Genomic DNA, 21,517 nt, shown 5'->3' with positions numbered 1-21,517 from the left:
AACCGGACTTCGTGCGTAGCTTCCACAGCATTGCACCTGAGGTATAAATTGTAGTATCGGCTTGCCTAGTGACATTCGACGTACGGTTGCAGTTATCATGTTTACCACACGGCGGTGCTAAAACTGCCTAATATCTTTATGTCAACACTATCATGGAGCGCGCATACCGATTCTTGATCGAGCCACAATCGCAAAGTCGTCGAACCATATTGTCACAGACCGGCGCCAACCATGTTATATATATATTTCTTTAGAGTGTGGTTTTCGGGCATCCCGTTCAGAGGCTACGGGAGGAGGCCGCGAGAGAGGGCGGAGAGGACTGCCCGGGGTCGAGGGGCATCTGGAGACGGTCGGCTTTGTGAGCCGCGCAAGCGGCTGTTTTTCGGAGGCGGCTTCGCTGTCCCCTTCGACGGAGTCGGGGCTTGGCCGCGGTGTAAGATTACTAGAGTGGAGCAGGCAGAGCGCACGGTGAAGAAAGTTGTGCGCCCTGTGTCCACTGTTCGGTTGCTTCCGCTGGTCGGGATCGCGGAGACGGCCGGGCCATAAATCGACAGTGCGCATGCTGTCTTCAGTGGCGCCGAGAGAAAAAACGCCTGTAAATAACCGCTGGGCACAGCACTTCTTTTCACCAGCGCCTTCCCGCCGCCAGCTCGTTAGCAGTTCGGTGGGAAGGGGGACAGTCGGTTGGAAGCAGGCAGTGAAGAAGGTTGTGTGAGTCTTTGCGGCGTGCGGGGCCGAATTCCTGACGGCGAGGCGCGCGTTTCATCGCACCGGGCCCGCCGCCTTCGAGCCATCGCCGCAACGACTGCCACCCGAGCCGTCCCCGTTCTTCGCTGCGCTACGATATGGTCTGTCCGCCGGCTTGTCCTCTTCTTCTTTTCTGTTAACTATAAATGACTCGTTTGCCTCTAAACTCATTTGTTTACTGTTGTTGTAACCCTGCCTGATTACTGTGTGTTCTTGACGTGTTCCCAATTGTCTGTACTTCTCGCCAATTCTGTTCGTTCTTACTTTGAGTTCTTTGTTACCTTATTGTCCGTGATCAGTTTTTTGTATGATTAAATGCTTGTTATCCCCCTTCAACGAGTTGCTTCGTGATTGCCGACGCACCGATACACGGGCGTCTTGCTCGGGCTGACCAACCCTGAATAAATAAATGTTGTACAGAAACCTCTCGCTTGTAGGCCAGGGCGAAGCGTAAAGCGGACCCCTGTGTTCCGTCGGCTTGCACCTGGCAGCAGATCGGCGAGCGAAGTGTAAGGTTTTTGTGACACATATTCTGAATATTGCACATATAATCCCCCTGACCATCTCGATCTGGATGTGTATGATAAGCAACTTCCATGACAGTACCTCGCAGCACTGCATGTGCGCGCTTTGAAACGCGGCACTTATGTTCGCGATCGTGTATCAACGCTCAGAAAACCACGGGACTTCAGACAAGCAGCGGCGGTGCTTGACATCGCGGAATTGTACCCGTGTTTACAATCTAATGAGAAGTTAGTGCTTCGGCATTCTTCCAGCAGCAAGTTCCCAGTGACACTTTAGCGCATTTTTTCTCCCGTGATTGGAACGTGCAGCTACATGAAAAAAAAAAAGCATACGTAACAGCTAAGATTTCCAGCGCGCGAGAAGGTGTACACGTCGCCCTCGGCACACTCAACATCGTCCTTGCCGCCGTTGCCGCCATCGTTTTCCGTATCGGCCGTCGGTTCGAACATATGTACGGCGAAAATACAAGCTAATAATAATATTTGGGGTTTTACGTGCCAAAACCACTTCCTGATTATGAGGCACGCCGTAGTGGAGGACTCCGGAAATTTCGCTCACCTGGGGTTCTTTAACGTGCACCTAAATCTAAGCACACAGGTGTTTTCGCATTTCGCCCCCATCGAAATGCGGCCGCCGTGGCCGGGATTCGATCCCGCGACCTCGTGCTCAGCAGCCCAACACCATAGCCACTGAGCAACCACGGCGGGTGAAAATACAAGCTGTCCGAGACAGCGAGAACGTTCCGTAATGCTTACAACTCAGCTATGCAGCCAGAACAGAACAGCGTGCTACGCTCTCAAACGGCGGCGCCGACCGGCGACTGCCGCCACTGACGTCACAGCGGCTCCGACCAATCACGGGCAACAGCGGCGTTCGCGCGATACCCTGAGGCGCTGGTGCGCGTTTTTATGAAAAAACAGCCGCTTGCGCTTGTTTCCGCCCTTTTTAACGAGATATTCGTGTTCAGGGGACTCAAAACTGTAGAATGCCGCAGAGAACTCATTTTTTTCGAAAAGTGTTTCAGCTTCCCTTTAAGCAGATGCCCCATTTCATTCCTTTCATGACTTCCCGCACTTCTATGAAAAAAAAAGCTGCAACCAAACTTGCCTTTATTATGTGTAGGCTTTATAATGGTTCTGGTCAACAAAAACAACAAAAAAGGCGTCTTTTGATTCTTTTTGTCTGCACCCCTGGGCACGCAACAAACCGCGAGCGGCAATGACAGCAGCCACGTTTACACTGATACGTTAGAAATGTACCCTATTTATTCGCTGCCGTTTGTAACGCAGCTAAGATATTCGCCCACCCTTAGCAGAAACGTGCCATATTAGGTTAGTGGTGAAGAGAAATGCCGGAGTTTCTTCAGAATGCCCGCCATGTGTTCCTATGTCATTGGCAGCTAAGCGCCCCCATCTGTTTCTGTCCCCTCAAAGTGGACATGGCTATGTTATTGCCGCAAACTTGCCGATATTATTCATTACTGATACGGAAGAAACTGTTTGAATGCACATAATGTACTCACGAGAAGAAAAAAAATCGCGTGCGGCGCGTTCGGCTTGCTCTGCCAGCCACCATTTTTTTTTGTTGTCCCGCACTACATACAGCGGCAGCCGCCTATTTGTTGACCTGTTGTCATCCCGTAGCAAATGCCAGATGAAATTTTTTTCTCTTTGCGGGAAATTTAAGCCGCGTAATGATCGCACCCCTGAGTTTGAGTCAATTTTTTACAAAAAAGTCCGATCATTATGCGAATAAATAGGATAACTCTGAATTTTTAGCCTGTAAAGGGGTTGTATACAAATGGGGGCAGCCAACTCTAGTGTGACAATAAACAAATATTTGTTCTCACAATAATGAAACCAGCCATAAAATATATCCTCACAAATTTAGAAATGAATGCCCAAAGAACCTTACTGATTGTCACATTAGTGTCCTAAACAAGATCTTTTGATGTTTATAATTCCTAGTTTAATTCACTTCTTCTAGTAAATGGGCTCTGACCTAGACTACTCAGTGTAGGACACTAACCCAGACCTGGAAGCCAATATTTAAATCTGAAATAAAGACATTCATCCCACGACCACGTCAGTGCTATGTCAGCAGAAGCGTGCATCCATGGACATATAGTCTTAAAATAATGTTTACATGATCTATACTGTTACTCTTGCACTAATAAATTAGGAAAGGCATTTGCTAATTAACGCACTGCTGTAAACCTTTGTGTTTGAGAAATGCAATACTCAAAAGTGTAACACAAACAATGTGTGCATGAAACCTACGATGCCTTTGACATTCGTCAGTGTGGCAAATAGGCACTGAGAAATGCCAAGGGTATCATAGCTTTCGTGTCTCAAACCTTGTGTGCGAGTATTAATGGTATCTTTGCAGTGAAAGGAAGTCACATTATTACCAGACTTATGAGGGGAACTCATGTTTCTCTAGTTTAATATTTTTTTTCTGTGCTCCTATATTCTTGACTTTTCCAAAAATAATCGGCGTTTGAAATACGTACCCTATATTGCTCCTAAATTTTTCCTGCACCAAAGCCCACGTTAGGTTACATTTCTTGAACACTTTGCAGTACTGTAGATTATCAAAATGAAGAAAAAATGCCATAAGTTTGCATTTTAGCCTTCTGTATAACAATTATGAACCTATCAATTACATACACAAGTACAAAAAAACTTCGAAAAACTAGGCATAAAGACAGACATACATTATAATAGCAGGAATCGATGGTGAGAACTCTAATAGAAAGGAACCAATAAAATCTAAGTACTAAAGACACATATGACTTATAATAACACAAGTGTTTGCTAAGAAGTTGAAGAGACACATAGAATGTCTCTTCAAATCACTCCACCCCAACATTCATCCATGGTTCGATGAGTGACCACAGCTGCTGATGCTGTTGGGATAGGTCGGAGCTGAGGTACACCTGTGAAATAGGTGGAACATGTAGAGGGGTCACAAAAGGTTGCACAGCAGGTTGCCTTGATCTCCGGACTCACTCGACACTCATGCGTTGAGCCTGGTTATACGTCGTTTGCAGGAGGCCTGGCCAGAGTGTGTGGCACGGCTCGGGTAAAATTTCGAGGCAACCTGAAAAACACAGATCCATATCTTCAGCACCAAAATATTCTTCACCATAGGGCAAACCTGAAGTTGACCATCGGCACATAGCAGATAACGAAAACAGACACAAGTCACCAGACTTGAGGTATACGAATGTGCAAAAGTGTAAATGAATGTGAAGAGCTGCTTATAGGATGGAATGTTTCATTTTGTCTTTTGTAGATCAATAATAGTATCTTAACATAAAGTCAAGTGTACGTGGCCCTCCCTAAAAAAATTTATATTATGGGGTTTTACGTGCCAAAACCACTGATTATGAGGCACGCCGTAGTGGAGGACTCCGGAAAGTTCGACCACCTGGGTTTCTTTAATGTGCACCTAAACCTTAATACAAGGATGTTTTCGCATTTCGCCCCCATCGAAATGCGACCGCCGCGGCCAGGGTTCGATCCCGCGACCTCGTGCTCAGCAACCCAACACCATAGCCACTGAGCAACCACGGCGGGTGTAGCCCTCCCTATTTGTGTAAGTAGGCTATTCCATGCGAGCTGTCCCGACCTGGCACACGACCACTTGAAATTTTTTTTGAAAAACTGGAGGCCCTTCAATATAGGACAAATGTTAATTTCAAGAAATACTTGACTTAAAAAGCTTCTTTACTGGCGCAAGCACTAAGTGAGATTTTGTGTAATGCACCAAACTATGCATCATAAAAGGCATAGCTAAAAAATTGGTTCCTTCATTATTGGGGCCAACTATTTCAGGACAATAAAGAGAGGCCTTACAACAAAAATTGAACTGCTTAATAATCACTGCTCAGTTCAATATGGGTCATTAAAAATGGACAAAATGGCCTATTAACTTTATTTTCATGGAACTGGCTTACAGCAAAAGCTGCAAATTTATGTAATCCATATATTTAGGACTTGTGCTGCATGCAAAAACTGGTTTCAGGAAGGTAAATTATGCAGCAGTGCACAGAGATGAGGATGAACTAACAAAAAAAGTCGGTTTTGGTGTAAGTTTATCAGCATACTTACTATTGAGGCAGTCCTAGTAAATTTATGCCCAATACAATGTATGAGAGTACACTGTATTGTTTTTCATTGCTAAACCTTTATCAAAGCAGTTTTGTGTTAAGGAAGAAAAAAATTTGTACAAGTGCTCTCCTACTAGTTTCAAAATTTGCATCGCGTTTCGTCTAATCCACATAGCCTCTTGGCGGCTAAGGCAAAATGAATGGACTTGAGCATTCCTGCACCGATAGCAGGGAGTCTAAACTTCTTTGAAGTTCATTCTTGCATTGCTGAGTGGCTACAAGCCACTTCACTCAAAAAGTTGTCGCTTAATTACATGTATTTACCATAATCTTTGTCGGCTTCCAGCCTGCTTGGTATCATCACGAAGGCTGCCAACTCCCTAGTGGACGTAGTCAGGACACGGTGGCGGCAGGACGCAGTGGCAGTAGCCGCAAAAGGCTTCGAACTCCCTAGTGGACGTAGTCAGGACACGGTGGTAGGATGCAGGGGCGGCAGTCACCAGAGTGTACCTGCAGCAAATTCGCACAAATGCTCTTAGTCCTACCATGTCAAAATTTACAAGAAAAATTCAGTTGTGTGTGTAACATGGACACCAATACCAATAAATGTAAACAGTTAGGTCCTACAACACAAGTACAACGTCGACAAAGAAGAAATGGTACTTATCTTTATAAAAATCCAAGCAATGACAAAAAAGAATGTGCATCCGATTTGTGCATGGAAGCTCGGTGGAAACCTGAGCTCATACAATCAAGTGATCTGCTAGTCAACTGCAAGCCTCTTAAAATGTAATTGTTTATTTTTTACACGCACTAGGTTAAGCTGCATTAAAACAAGTTCAACATCTCTAAACATAAGTAAATCACGAAGCAATTCAATTAATGAATTGCAGTGGTCGTTAATGCAACAAAGTACCAGCTCTGAATGAAGCTGGCTAAACTGGGTAGTGAAAAATAACAATGTGGTTCTCTACATTTTGTTTTTCTGGCTTTCGCTGTAGCATTAGAATACACAAGAAATTTCACATTCCTGACATTTCACCCTGTTAATTTTTATTCCATAATGCATAATACTTCAGCAACAACAATCATGCTGTCTTTTAATCGTAAATAGTGATAGAACAAGAAATTTTACAGGAGCCAATGTTTTGACAAGAAAACTTATCTCCTTCTCCTTGTCGAAACATTGGCTTCAGCGATGCTCCTTGTTCTACGGCTCTTCATCATTTCAAGTCTCTCTTCCTGTGTACCTCTGCACTTTCAATGTTGCATAAATGAAATTGTAATAACGGAGAATTAGTAAATGTCGCTGATCAAGAACTTGGGCTTGTTGGTAGATAACAACAGAGTAAGTGTGCAACATAGACATAGGACAAAGGAGGCTTATGTGTGTCGTCTCCTCCAGCCATGTCTCTCCTTTGGACAATTACTCGATCTCGATGTAAAAGTATTACCCTTTGCACAATAATGCTGAAATGAATAAAGGCCAGGAAAGTGGACACAAAAATTACAACAAATAGCATCATAAGCTAATGAGATATGAAAAAGTGCCTGCTACGATCTGTCTCACCCATAACGTGCTGGATAAGATGGTATCTTCTGTATGTTGCCATTTCTTGAATACCTAAAATAAGGTACATTTAAAAATTACAAAGATACACAGAACAGCAGCAGCAGCAGAGGAGATAACGCATTGTGTAGTAAAAGAAAGTAAACTAATCTCTCATACACCGCAGAGGAAATTTCCTTTAATAAATAAGTAGAAAAATACACCACACTTCATTTCATTCAATGCTGTGAGCGTTTCTTGGTACAAGAAAAAAAAGGTATTTCTGCATCAAAACAGTAAAATAATCATGGCCTTCTACTTCTACAACATACGCTACAGCGACTAAGCCAACTACAGCTGTATATACTTAAAAAATTGTTATATGCATATTACAATAGCCAAGACAGGATAAACTTGGGTTCATATGCAGCTCACCGGGAGGTACAACTTTGCAATCAACTCATTTCTGCTTGCCAAATATCTGCACTAACATAAGACTACAAATAAAAAGACCCTCTTTTTCATAAAACGCCGGACTCAAAATAGAAAATCCAGTAGGAATATCACAAATACTCTACATAACACAGCCAGGTTTGTAAGCCTAGTAGGATTTACTATATAAAGGTTGCAGCAAATTCATGCTCTTAAATATTTACAACCGTGAAAATACAGATTACATAAAAATAATAACATTATACATCGGCTTATATTCTGAGCTAATGTGTGTCCGACTTGCAGCCAAAGGCACATTAAATTTGTTGTTTCAGCGCTTTTAAAGCGTTGTGTCTGTTCGCTCGTGCATGCAGCCGCCTTACCGCTACGAAAATATCCATGCTGCCACATCGCCTGACACTGCCATACAGCGTTGTAGCGTTTTTATTATTCGCGGTAATATACCTAAAGCGCTAGTAAATCTTCAGAATACCCAAGCTGTTTTTTCGACAACCTGTCTTCGCCAGCGAAAGTCACACTGGTGCTATTATTGTATCTTCACTTCAAGTTACGTAATACTTGGTATTCTACGCATTTTTCGATGCGACAGGACACTCGTCATTGGAGTCGTTAAGAACGGTGTTTATCTATGGCAGTACAGCTTTGATATAATTTCAGATGCTCTCCTGAGGCTTCCGTCTGCCAGTAGTATTTTCGCATACATACGCGCACGCATGCCTATGAAACGTCTGTGAACTGCCAAGAGAAACGTGGCGCAAAATGTAGCCGTACCGGCAGGGCCGAGTACGCGCCGTTTGTAAACTCGGGACAAAAACTGATATGCTTACCTGAGAGGTTAAGATAAATATGGCACAGGTCACTCTACGCTGGTAGTCCTTCGTATGCATCTGGTCGTCTCTGCGTTGCGATCTCCCATATCACAAGGAAAACGCAGTGCAAAACGCAGCAGTTCCGGCGCTTGTGACGGTCCGGCGAGCTGCACTTGCTCGATGTCGGCAAAGACGAAATCGGCGACACACCGCTGCTGGCGGCGGTCCTCCTCGTCGCAATCACACAGCACGGACAGACGTTCCCACCGTAACTTGCCGCTACCCCTGGTTGCAGTCGCCCCTAACGCAGCGCTTTCAGAACCACTCAACGACAACGTACTCGCGCGTGATGCAGCTCAACTTCAAAATGGCGTCATGCTATTGACGGCTTCGGCTTTGGATCGTATCCGCACAACTGAGCAAAACAGTTACGCTAGTTTCGGTTTCCTTTCATAGCGTTGAAATGAAAACTGTTTTGCTCACTGATAATTTTACGTCACGTAAGTAATGTTCACGAATGAAACAGCCATGAATTTAACACGCGTCTTGAAATACCCGCTACGTTCACTTCGCAGAAGCAAAATTTGCTCGTCCGAGTGTGGTTACGTTTGAAATATCTATCGTTGGGCTGTCGGAGCGTGATCGAAGTGGGAAGACGTGGCGTAATTGTGCTTAATTTGCTTAGCTATAACGGTGCGGCTGCCCTTGATCTCTGTCGAGTGCAGTTTGCTCTGATGTAAAGTAGAACTACAAAGCCGCCGACGTTACTGAATAATCTAGCGCACCTGAAGCTGCCAGAACTCCGGTATTTCCTCCACAATTTCTTGCGACTGCGTTCCGCTGTCACCAAATGCGAGCGTAGTCATTTGGCGAGAGATTGAGCAACACATTTTCCAGAAAAATCGTTCACCGCTGTATCACGACGTGGAGAAGCAGCGCTGTTGGTCCTTAGTCAAATTTTCTGTTTATTGCGAATTTTGCGATAGCAGTTATATGGACACAACCGTCGAAATATATCTGTTGGTGTTACCGTAAGCTTACGTATAAAGTCAAGTGCGATAAGATCCCATGCCGCGCCGTTGGCTGCGCGCGTTAAAGGAAGTGTTTGAGGCTGAGCCGGGCTGGATGGGCGCCCCAAGGTCACATGATAAAACGCTTGCAAGCCGGGAGAGGGATGCGCTAGTTCAGCGCGCTTCTCCTCCTCTAGCCGTTGCTCTAACCCGGTCTTGCGCCACCCTCGCTCTGTTTTGGAGAAAATTTCCGATGGATGCAAAGCTGGCGGGGGGGGGAGAGGGGGGAGGCGCTCAGATAGCGCAATTTTTCGGAGACGCTTTGAAGGACGAGGCAGCAGAAGCGTTCGGTCCGCTCTGTTCGCGCCCTTCATCACGCCAACGCTGTGACAGCGAGTGTTCGCGTTCATTGAGTGAGATCTGTCGATGTTTGCACGCGCGCGCGTGACCCAGTGCTTGCTAATTTAAGGAGTAAGTGAATGCTTACTGCAGTTTATTCAGCCGATGAAACTAGGAACCTTGGTTCGTGCAATAGTTCGTGCAGTGGTTCGTGCAGCATTGGGGTGAAACTGCTATATTTTTGTTCTTATATTTCTAGGAGGTTCCAAAGCAGTGTTGTGTACGCTAATATTTGTTTCTGGTCGCGGAACGCAACGCACTGCGGTAGCCCAGTGGCTTTGGTGTTGCGCTGCTGAGCTCGAGGTGGCGGGTCCAATCACAACCGCGGCAGTCGCATTCCAACGGGGTCAGAATGCGAAAACGCGAGTATACCATGCATTCCGTACACGTTAAATAACCCGAGCTGCTGAAAATAAATCTGCAGCTTCCCATTACCGTGCGCCTCATTACAAGATATTGATCTTGGAACTTATATCTTCAAGATTTAATTTTAAGCCGCGGAATTACATTTACAATCGACACTGTTGAGTGCGCCTGCTGAACTTGTTATCTCGTTGCTGTACTCTCTTTAGTAGCCACTACTTTTCTTTAGATTTACTTATGGTCAGAATCCAATGTGACAAATCCAGGTCTTCCTTAGCATAGGAAACCAGCTATCGCTTAAGCGTGTGCGGTACCAACAAACATGGTCAAGAAAAATCAATATATAGAGTTCGAAGTAATTGCAGTACATGACAAGGATGAAGGAATAATACACCGCATTACAACCAGGACAGGAACCCGAGGGCCTGCCTATAACAGAAGAGGATATCTGGTATTTCTTCTCCTGCATTAGAATCTTTCTCTCGCCAGACTCATCTCGAATATCAGAGGAATCGCGATCTTGCACAATGACTCTTCGCGTACTATTGAGAGTCAAACGACCCATGCGCAAATGTTGACTCTTGTTTTCTGACTCTACTCGCGCAAAAGTGGGTCTTCGGAAGAAAAAAAGAGAGTCGAGTTGCCGTGACTCACTTTTTACTCTCTTTTTTCTTAGAGTGTAATAGACATTAAGAGAAAAAAAGTGGTGCTGGGTATGTCATCCAATGTGCCGATGAGATAACCGTTGGACCATTAGGGTGACAGAATGGGTACCAAGAGAAGGCAAGTGCTGCAGAGTACGGCACAATACTAGGTGCTGCGACGAAATTAGGAGATTTGTGGGTGCTAGTTTGAATCGATTACAAAGACGGCGCCGTCTTTGTAATCATGCTTAACCAACTAGCCCACCAGCACGTGTTTAGTTTGAATAGGATGGCGTAGGACAGCGGTAATTGGTAACGACAAGTATTTGCGACCCTAATCAGTGCCACCACCAACGCCTTCCTGCTGTGCAGGTGAGACAGACTTGTACCCAGCTAAAGCATTTAAACGGTAAAAGCGTCACTTACTCTCTTGCGAGGGGATAAGCGCATGTGAAAGCATGTTTGTGGAAACTGTACACGTGCAGTCCGGCGTGCCTCCGAGTTTCTTTTGGTGCGCGCTGGCCTTATTGCTCTTGGAGTGCAGTTAACTTCAGCACCACTGAAACTCGTCTTAAACTGGTCAACTATCTGGATGTGTCTGCATAAAGGTGCTTAAACCTACACTCTTCTTCAAAGTTATGCTCCCAATGCTTCCGAGGCGTTGAGCAAGAAGGTTTTACTTTATTCCTTTTTTATTTTTATTTTGCTCAAGAAGAGGAGGGGTATTCGAGACACAAAATTCTAAATATGATAATGAACAAGACGGGGGCACCTTTATGTAGCACCAGATAATCATCGATATGGCAAGTAGAGTAAATCACTGGACAGAGACTAAGAGCACGAATAAATGCAAATAATGTTCTATACGCGAGTCCGGGAGGACACCAAGTAAGTGCTAGAAAACATACTAATATGCAGAAACGTGTACCAACATGTACAGTCGCGGACAGAATAAAATGGACCACGGGATCTCCGAAAACGTTCAATTCCCGAGCAGCCTGTAGCAGTAACCAGTAAAACTGCCCACGACAACGTTGTTAGCATATTCTAGTCGAGGTCCAAAATGCAAATACCAGATCGCGTTGTGAGGTTGCGGAGATATTCAGCTTTTTCTTACATTTCATGGTCCGTAATATTCTGTTCGCGACTGTACGTTATGCACTCGAAAGGGTGATTTTTTTTCCATGTGATTCCTTCAGAAGCTGCTTTCGTGGAAGGTGCCGCTGCAATGAAATCGCAACAAGGATCATGGAGCTTGCCACACTAATGCGGCACGTACACTTGCCCCCTGTCCTGAAAGCCCAGTGAGGAGACGGCACAGGGACGAGGGGTCGTAGTAGAACACAGAGGCCATGCTTGGCTACCTATGCGCGCTGCAATAAATAGTTACCACGTGACTGAAGCAGTTTCCGAGCTACCTTCTCAAGACATCACTGAGAGCACATAATGGGCCACGGGGCGCGGCATAGGATCATTGTGTTTCATTTGCTCCTTGGGGTGCGCTTAGGTTAGGAAGCAAATTCTTCACTAGGACAGGAGCAATGAGAAGCCTTAATTTGAGGAGTCTGAGGGGTTACGAAGCCCATCATGGTGGCTGCGTGCTCAAACAAGCGTTGAATTTTTTTCGCTGCGTAAGAGGAGCATTTAGGTTGGGAAACAAATCTCTCTCTTTAAGTCCGCTGTAATAAGAGAAAATTACAGGCCGCACAGCACTTATTCAAGCACGCTCCCATGCATAAGTCGATTAGTTTAAAATAATATCAATACCTGTTTCATTCAGCGAGCACAAGTGCAGGATCCCCAACTACTGTGTGTGTTACCTGATGGCAATGACAGCGTCAAATACGAAGGTGCTTGTACTATCCTGAAAGTCCACACCGTGTAAACCTTGTGATAACCACTCTTGTTTCGTTGGGATAATTCCCTTATGAAAATGGTTATGTCCTTTATGTTTACTGTATGTTTCTCGTAGTTCACATGAGGAAATGCCCTTTATGTTTCCTCCATGTTGAAATTTGGCCACTGCTTTTATGTTTCCTTCATGTGTCCTCCCTTCATGTATTCCTTTTGTTACCATACTTTATGTTTCCTCCATGTTGAAATTTGGCCACTGCTTTTATGTTTCCTTCATGTGTCCTCCCTTTATGTATCCCTTATGTTACCATACTTTGTTTCCTCCATGTTGAAATTTGGCCACTGCTTTTATGTTTCCTTCATGTGTCCTCCCTTTATGTATCCCTTTTGTGGCCGCAGTGACTAAATCTTGTATTTTACGTAGACATGCATAGATGAAGAGTTCTGTGTACACATTTTATATTTATAAACTTTTCCTGAGTTAAAAAGTTTTGCATTGGTTTTCATTGTAAGGTTACTGTTCCCTACATGATGCAGCGCATGGATTGAAACTCTGCTATGGCACAGAAATTCATGCCAATTTGTTCTAAAATTACAAACTAATTAGACTTCATAGAGTATTTCAGTATAACACTTAGAGTACCACTGTACGTTCCTCACTGCAGTGCTGCTGTTCTAGTTATGTCTTTGTTACTAATATAAAACGTAATGTTTGGATGGAAACGTCAGGTTGGATCAGTGCTTGCACTCTTAAAAGGAAGTTTTGACTATACTTTGCAAAGGTTTGTCTGAAATTACGAACAGTTTATTGGACTATCTGGATGTTACTTCAATTTGCCACGTCTGCTCACAGCAGACCTCTGGAATGTGGTGCTTGGGTGAGAGCTCACAAGGCACCTGAAAAACAAAACAAAAGCCAATCTTTTGCACTGATTCAAAAATATTCATATAAGCAAGAACAGCCTGGCCTGTATGCACACAGCTAAGAAACGTGGAGCACTCAAAAACAGATCATAAAAACATCAGGGCAACACAGAAGCTTTTAACTAATTGTTGTTTGAAACAGACTGAGCTGCCAGTCCACTCAGGTATTAAATTGCTCACAAATTCTTTTAGACATTTCTGCAGCAGCTGCTAAGTAGTACGTGACCTATAGGAGTAGGCAACTGGCCAACGAATCTTTGTGTGCCTGCTTGTCCAGATGTCTCGTAGTTATATCTTAAGTGGTTACGCTGTTATATGGCAAAATTCAGGCGGGAATAAAACCAGGCGCAAACATCAGACTACCTGGGAAATTATCACCAAAGCTTAAATATCTAGTAAATCAAATGAACAATCGATTACGAAGAGTCTAAAACATAGACCGCGATGTTGTAGCAATCCCTTTTCCGATGCTACTCCTTTTGCTCATTGATCTGACCGACATTCCGCTATCGTTATTAACTAGAACAGCGAGCCGTGGAAGGTGGGTTATAAGAGTGGCAAACATCGAGCGCAAAGCATCACAAGAAAATCGCATCCCTTATTAGGCAGTGCTACAAGCCACTCTTTAACAATCGCAGGAACTCACATCCTGTTCTTCGGATGAAAATATTAATGAAAACGAGCGTCTGATTGACGTGCCTCGATTAAAAAGAAATTTCGCTGTTGTAATGTCGGTCTGTATTTGCCCTACAATATAAAAGACAAATACACGAGCATGTCGAAGAACACAAACAATGCAGACAAGTTCTCGCGAAGCTGGACTTCAGTGTGAACACTATCAATAAGGTCATCTTCACACAAGCTAATATCTGTTCAAGTGTCAAACATCGCAGTCGCGTGCCAACTCGCGATGCCCGTGACACATCGACATGCATTACACACGTAACTTGCGGAAATTCATATCTACGGAAGCATTTCTTGCCGGGAAACTAACGAGAAAACAGTAACTTTCAGCATTTACGTAAATATTTGCCCATTGGGTCCCAACAATCAGTGGTGGTAGCACATCACTCCATAAAGCAAGTAAGCGGTAAGAAATAATACATTTCACCAAAACTCCCCTCGTGAAAGGCTTTGCTAAATGTGCACAGCAACATGGTCAACGTACGCTCAGAAAGTGTTCTGTTGTCGTTCCGCAAAGCTTACTACATGAACCAAAAGCTGCTAGAATGCGCGCAAGCGTCAGACCTGCTTACCTTCAATGTGGTCAGCAAACGGCTTCTTCGTCTCGCAGGCACCACGCGACGACGCTCTTTCCGGCGCGAACACTGTCGAATTGCCGATGAACACCAGCGCACGAAAGCACAACTTTCAACAAATTTTTCCACGCACCATAATTCGAAGCCACAGTATCAGGTATTCCACGACCGAACGCGGACAGGCGAGAACAAAGGCAGCTCGGACGGGTGCTGTACTACACAAGACACTGGCGTATCACAGGAAACATAAGGCGAATTAATGGCGTTACACGAGTCCAGAGGTTTCCTGATGGTTAATGCACACGGTACGGATCACAGTTTGTTTAGGCACTTCTAAAATATGATTAAATTACCGTGTAACTGCAACGATCACCCTCACCGGTCACAGCAACACAACGTGGCCCAGCTCACCGTCAACCGTCACACTGCGGCAGCGCCGCACTGCGGTATAAACGTGAATTTAGCCTCCGAGATCTACATTTCCTTTTAGGGCATGCATTTTGTAAATGCATGGCCTTCGAGATTTAAAAAAGTCGTTGCTGGTAGGAAGGCTGGTATTTAAACATAAATTATTGAGCTTAAAGTGTCTTGGTGCGCTGCCTTGTTTTTTTTAAAGTATATGCAGAGATTTTAGACGAACTATGAGCGAACTTTTGCCGGCGGACACGAGCCAATCAGCGCGCATCATGCGCAACTCCGTCGCTTGGGATGGCGCACGGTGTGCGGGCAGCCGCGATAGCTGTGGCACCCACCGATCAGAAATTCGGAATCGCCACACATATACACGCTTCTTATGGCGCCCAGTGGCGTGTTTTTGAGAATGTCAGGCTTTATCTTGAATAGGTGGAACCATATTTCCTCGTGCAAATTGCGATGTGCACCCGATTGCTCTTTCTTTCTTTCTTTTTTGCCTTCAGACGAGTGCGGATGCGTCAGCCCGTAAGTAGGTCTTCAGAAGCTTGGCATGCTTTAGTGCAGCGTGACGGTCACCGAATGGTTCGCTGTTTCCTTCTACAATTTCTTTCTCTCTCTCTCTCTCTTTCTCTCTTCGCGATGCAGCCCAAGGTAGCACAGTACGCGGTGATGACAAGTGACTCACCGGATGTGGTGCTTTCCGTGAAGCTGCCGTTGTGCACTACTTTGGTTGAAGGAAATAAACGACTATCACGAAAATGTCGAAATCTGTCGTTCGCACTGGAGTTCCACCAGGAAGACATCAGGCAGTTGTGTGCAATGCCAGCGGACCGCGTTTTCAGACATCCTCCGCCAAATAACACTTTGCCGCCGAAATAGTAAGCTGTGCGAGAAAGCCAACCCTCTACAGGGAAAACCGTGCTGCAAACGTACGCGGGCGAGTCGAATGTGCGTGCATTACGTAGCTACCCTCCAGTATGCTCGCAAGTAGTAATTATAATTTATTTTGAGTTTCATAAAATATTTTACAGCCTGAGTAACAAGGACAGTGAGTATGAATCCAAAGTAAAAATAAACTACAAGAAAACCTATGTTACGTCACAGCAAACCTTATTCAAACATGCATCAAACAGGGCTACCTTGTAGTGTAGTGATGGCCACCCCCACTGGCAACCCAGCACATGAGAAGGCCGGGCGTTCCACTTTATTGCTCATGAAATGGTTTTCCTTTGTAAATAATGCTATTTGGCATAAAGAACCAGTACGAGAGATAATACTCACCACCTTGACACTTATTTCTTGAACGTCTGTGGTGGCAATAACGCACGCTCCGAAAACTCTTGAGGCGGGCGTTCTTGCGATACGCTCCGCCGAAAACGTGACGACACGACCGCGACCTACATTCACGAGCAAAAGTCGGGAGATTACAGATACCGCAGAATTTATATGTTTCGTGAATTGTGAAGGCATGCAGGCTGAAATCAAGTAGTACAACCTACGTGCACCCGTTCAATCAAATGTAATGCATGCGGGAAAATCGAGGCTGCACGGCTGCGCTAGAAGAAATTTTAATTCTTTCACCGATGGCGTACGTCTCTAGGCTTTTGCTTGCGACTGTACACTGGCGGCCATAAAAGATAAGACGTACACGACGGTTTCGGATATTTAACACTTTATGTTATGTACATCAACTCTTCATTGTGAGCGGTGGTCGTTCCATCACGCTTAATTTCGTTGCCCAAAACGTGCCGTCATAATCAAACAAACAGATATCGACATACTGTCATGCCTGCAAGTGTATGATACCATGTGCGCACCCGAAGTCACGCAAGAAGATGAAGTCGGGGGAGCTTATGAAAGCAAGACAGCGCCAACACATGTATACAGCTGGACACAAAGAGTAAAGCACACGAGTTCCACGACAAACCTCGAATTACTTCTCTGCTGAGGCGTGCATGGCGCTTGTAGATTAATGAAACGCTGTGCCCGAATCTATATATCCACAGGCTTCACACAACACTGCGGACACACAAACACACACACACACACACACACACACACACACACACACACACACACACACACACACACACAGACACACACACACACACACACACACGCACACACGCACGCACGCACGCACGCACACACACACACACAAAATTAGCATTGAGTATTGAGGCTAGTATTGAGCTCAAAAGATCAGACTGACGAGTTAATTGGTACATTGCATTTACGCGAAGTGTAGCGCAGACAGGGCATGCAAGATGACAGAGAAGAGAACACGGCGCCTCGCGTCTTCGTCAGCGCCGTCCATACTGGTTCGATCCCTGTCGTCTGGAGGGTCCCGTTTGCGCTACACGTCACGCAGCCAGTACTGAGCGTAATGCCACAAGTTTTGGGCGGTTGATCTGAAGTTGAAGCTGAAGTTTATTTTTCACCATCAACAGTACAGTGTGTTTTACACAGCACAGTTGTGGCGTGGAAAGTGGGAAAAAAGCTGCGCTGATGCAGCTTGACTAGCCCCACCTCCCATCCGTACAAGGCAGCAGAACGACAGCACAGCAAACTTCATACAGTCTTAACGTATGATAGAAAAAGAAACAAAATAAATAAATAACACTTGTACGATAATTGTCAAGTAGACATAATTATATGCGCCTTTCGTTGCCTAAAAGTACATCTATCATTCACGCACAAAAAGCCAAAACCAATGACAAGAAAATTATTGCAAGGTAACATAACAGTAAGGCATACTGTAAACAGAAAGGAGGGCTTTATTTCGACAGAATTTTTCTAGGCTTGTAGCGGATTGTGTGACCATGCTGAGTAGCTTCCTTCCTGAAAGGACATGCAAGTGATTTTCTGTAAGCTTGAACGTATTCAGTACGTGTGGAATGGTGAATTTTAACATTTGGAGACCGTAATTCGTTCGTGTTCGGGAAATGTGCCAGTGTTCTGAATTTCTGATGGGACGCAATGAAATGTTCGGCTGTAAATGCGCTAAACCTCTTAAGTTTAGGCTATTTCTACGAATTTCAGAAATCAGCGACAACAACAACTGATGTTCATAGGCAACACTGAATTTTAAAACCTTAAACTTCATAAATAAATGAGGTGTATGATCTCTATCGCCTAAATCTGCAACAGCCCGTAAAGCACACTTCTGAAGAGTGTATAACTTTTTCTTTGATGTTTGAGTTCCAGATGCCCATACCACCTGGCAGTAGCGCAGGTGGGAACTAAAAAGCGCATTAAAAAAAAGTTTCTGGGGAACCGGCCGAAACGACTGACGCTTCCTTAGCATACCTAGGGCTTTTCTTAGCTTAATACATAATTCATCAATGTGAGAATCCCACAGCATATGTTGATGAAAGGTAATACCTAATGTTTTGACAGTCTCTGAAAGTTCAATTTCAAAATTATTTAATAGCAGTTTATGCGAGTACTTGCAAGCCGTTCCTTTCGCGCGGAAAAGAACGGCCTTGGTTTTAGAGCTGTTGATTTGTAACGAATTACGACAAGACCTTTCGGATAATTTGTGTAAAGTTTCATTAGCTGCTTGAATCAACTCATGTAGGTTTGCTTCTGTAAAAAATAAGCTCGTTCCATCTGCATAGATAATGTATGGTAATGAAGGATCTATGTTTGCAATATCATTAATGTAAAGGTTAAATAAAAGAAGGCCTAATATACTTCCCTGTGGTACACCACGTTTGATTTTTTTGGGCATAGATATTTCCCTATTGACACACACTGGTACCGATCGCTAAGATAGCTCCTTATTAGGTCAAGCGTACTGCCTAGTTGCAGCGGTGGCGTAGAGGTAGAGCGTCCGCCTCACATGCAAGAGGACCGTGGCTCGAATCCCGGTGCCGCGCAATTTTCCACCGGATTAAAAAAAAATCCGCGTGTTGATAAAATTGCACAAAACAGGCATGGAGTGCGGCCAGATCCTGGTGACCAGAACCGGTAACGCGCTCCCTCACCAGAGCAGGATTGGCCACCCTGGTGCAGTACTTGGCCACAACCTCCCATGTGAACACAGCAATCAAACCCCCCGGCCCTCAGTCCCCAGCAGCTGCGAAGCAACTTACCACGGCGGAGGTCAGACCTACGACGTAGCAGAGGGTGCTAAGAATCCCTGGATCCGGACAGGCCGCCATTGGAATCTGAACCTGGCAACGTTTAACGCTAGAACGTTATCTAGTGAGGCGAGTCTAGCAGTACCATTGGAGGAATTAGAGGGCAGTAAATGAAATATAATAAGGCTCAGTGAAGTAGGAAGACAAATGAAGCATATACAGTGCTAAAAAGCGCGCACCTCCTGTGCTACCGGGGCTTAGCGGAGAGGCGAGAACTCAGAGTCGGATTCCTGATTAATAAGAATATAGATGGTAACGTACAGGAATTCTATAGCATTAACGAAAGGGTGGCAGGTCTTGTTGTGAACCTTAATAAGAGATAAAAATTGACGGTGGTACAGATGTACGCCCCTACATCCAGTCATGATGACCAGGAAGTCGAAAGCTTCTATGAAGACGTGGAATCGGCAATGGATAAGGTCAGAACAAAATACAGTGTACTGATGGGCGACTTCAATGCCAAGGTAGGCAAGAAGCAGGCTGGAGACAAGGCAGTGCATAGCATAGGCACTAGGAATAGCAGGGGACAGTTATTTGTAGACCTTGCAGAACAGAATAAGATGCGGATAATGACTACCTTCTTCCGCAAGCGGGATAGCCTAAAGTGGATGCAGAGGAGCCCGAATGACGACACTAGAGATGAAATAGACCTTATACTCTGCGCTAACCTTCGCATCATAAAAGATGTGGATGTGTTCGGCAAGGTGCGCTGCAGTGACCATAAGATGGTAAGAGAGCTATGGGAGCTATGCCTTGGAAGCTATGCAAAGGGGGAAGGCAGCTGGGGAGGATCAGGTAACAGCAGATTTGTAGAAGGATGGTGGGCAGATTGTTCTAGAAAAACTGGCCTACCTGTGTACGCAATCCCTCGACTTCGAGCATATATACCGGAATCTTGGAAAAACGCTAACATAATCCTAATCCATAAGAGAGGGGCCGCCAAAGACTTGAAAAATTATAGACCGATCAGCTTACTGTCCATTGCATACAAAGTATTTACTAAGGTAATTGCAAATAGAATCAGGAACACCTTAGACTTTCGTCAACCAAAGGACGAGGCAGGATTCCGTAAAGGCTACTCAACAATAGACCATATTCACACCATCAATCAGGTAATAGAGAAATGTGCGGAATATAACCAACACTTATATATTGCTTTCATTGATTACGAGAAAGCGTTTGATTCAGTCGAGACCTCAGCAGTCATGGAGGCACTGCGGAATCAGGGTGTAGACGAACCGTATGTAAAAATACTCAAAGATACCTATAGCGGCTCCAGAGCCATCGTAGTCCTTCGTAAAGGAAGCAACAAAATCACAATAAAGAAAGGCGTCAGGCAAGGAGATACGATCTCTCCAATGCTATTCACAGCGTGTTTACAGGATGTATTCAGAGACCTGGATTGGGAAGAATTGGGAATAAGAGTTAATGGAGAATACCTTAGTAACTTGCGATTCGCTGATGATATTGCCCTGCTTAGTAACTCAGGGGACCACCTGCAATGCATGCTCACTGACCTGGAGAGGCAAAGCCGAAGGGTGTGTCTAAAAATTAATCTGCAGAAAACTAAAGTCATGTTTAACAATCTCGGAAGAGAACAGCAGTGTACGATAGGTAGTGAGGCACTGGAAGTGGTAAGGGAATACATCTACTTAGCACAGGTAGTGACTGCGGATCCGGATCATCAGACTGAAATAATCAGAAGAATAAGAATGGGTTGGGGTGCGTTTGGCAGGCATTCTCAGATCATGAACGGCAGGTTGCCATTATCCTTGAAGAGAAAAGTATATAACAGCTGTGTCTTACCAGTACTCACGTACGGGGCAGAAACCTTCAGAATTACGAAAAGGGTTCTACTTAAATTGAGGACGACGCATCGAGCTATGGAATGAAGAATGATAGGTGTAGCGTTAAGAGATAAGAAAAGAGCAGATTGGGTGGGGGAACAAACGCGAGTTAATGACATCTTAGTTGAAATCAAGAAAAAGAAATGGGCATGGGCAGGACATGTAATGAGGAGGGAAGACAACCGATGGTCATTAAGGGTTACGGACTGGATTCCAAGGCAAGGGAAGCGTAGCAGGGGGCGGCAGAAAGTTAGGTGGGCAGATGAGATTAAGAAGTTTGCAGGGACAACATGGCCACAATTAGTACATGACCGGGGTAGTTGCAGAAGTATGGGAGAGGCCTTTGCCCTGCAGTGGGCGTAACAAGAGTGGGCTGCTGCTGCTGCTGCTGCCGCCGCCGCCACCGCCGCTGCTGCTGCTGCTGCTCATGATGATGATAATGATGATGATGATGATGCCAC

At 44.9% G+C, this 21,517-nt stretch overlaps 1 protein-coding gene and 1 long non-coding RNA gene across 2 annotated transcripts in view; one reads left to right on the top strand and one right to left on the bottom strand.

The window, feature by feature from the left end:
- LOC139052230 (uncharacterized) overlaps nt 1-8,503 on the bottom strand; it is a 153,905-nt gene extending 145,402 nt beyond the window's left edge. Inside the window, exons 1-4 of the long non-coding RNA XR_011509797.1 lie at nt 8,216-8,503; nt 6,957-7,010; nt 5,711-5,896; nt 4,284-4,374 (exon numbers count right to left, since the gene is read on the bottom strand). This is a non-coding gene — a long non-coding RNA (uncharacterized lncRNA). The remainder of the gene's footprint in view (nt 1-4,283; nt 4,375-5,710; nt 5,897-6,956; nt 7,011-8,215) is intronic.
- LOC139052226 (uncharacterized) overlaps nt 1-15,828 on the top strand; it is a 723,436-nt gene extending 707,608 nt beyond the window's left edge. Inside the window, exons 17-18 of the mRNA XM_070529323.1 lie at nt 15,568-15,589; nt 15,710-15,828. Of these exons, the coding sequence (XP_070385424.1) occupies nt 15,568-15,589; nt 15,710-15,744 (57 nt within the window). The 3' untranslated portion in view covers nt 15,745-15,828. The remainder of the gene's footprint in view (nt 1-15,567; nt 15,590-15,709) is intronic.
- Nucleotides 15,829-21,517: the final 5,689 nt, after the last annotated feature.

This window comes from Dermacentor albipictus, unplaced genomic scaffold (genome assembly GCF_038994185.2).
Source record: "Dermacentor albipictus isolate Rhodes 1998 colony unplaced genomic scaffold, USDA_Dalb.pri_finalv2 scaffold_20, whole genome shotgun sequence".
NCBI lineage: Eukaryota > Metazoa > Arthropoda > Arachnida > Ixodida > Ixodidae > Dermacentor > Dermacentor albipictus.
This window is presented reverse-complemented; position numbering and strand designations above follow the sequence as displayed.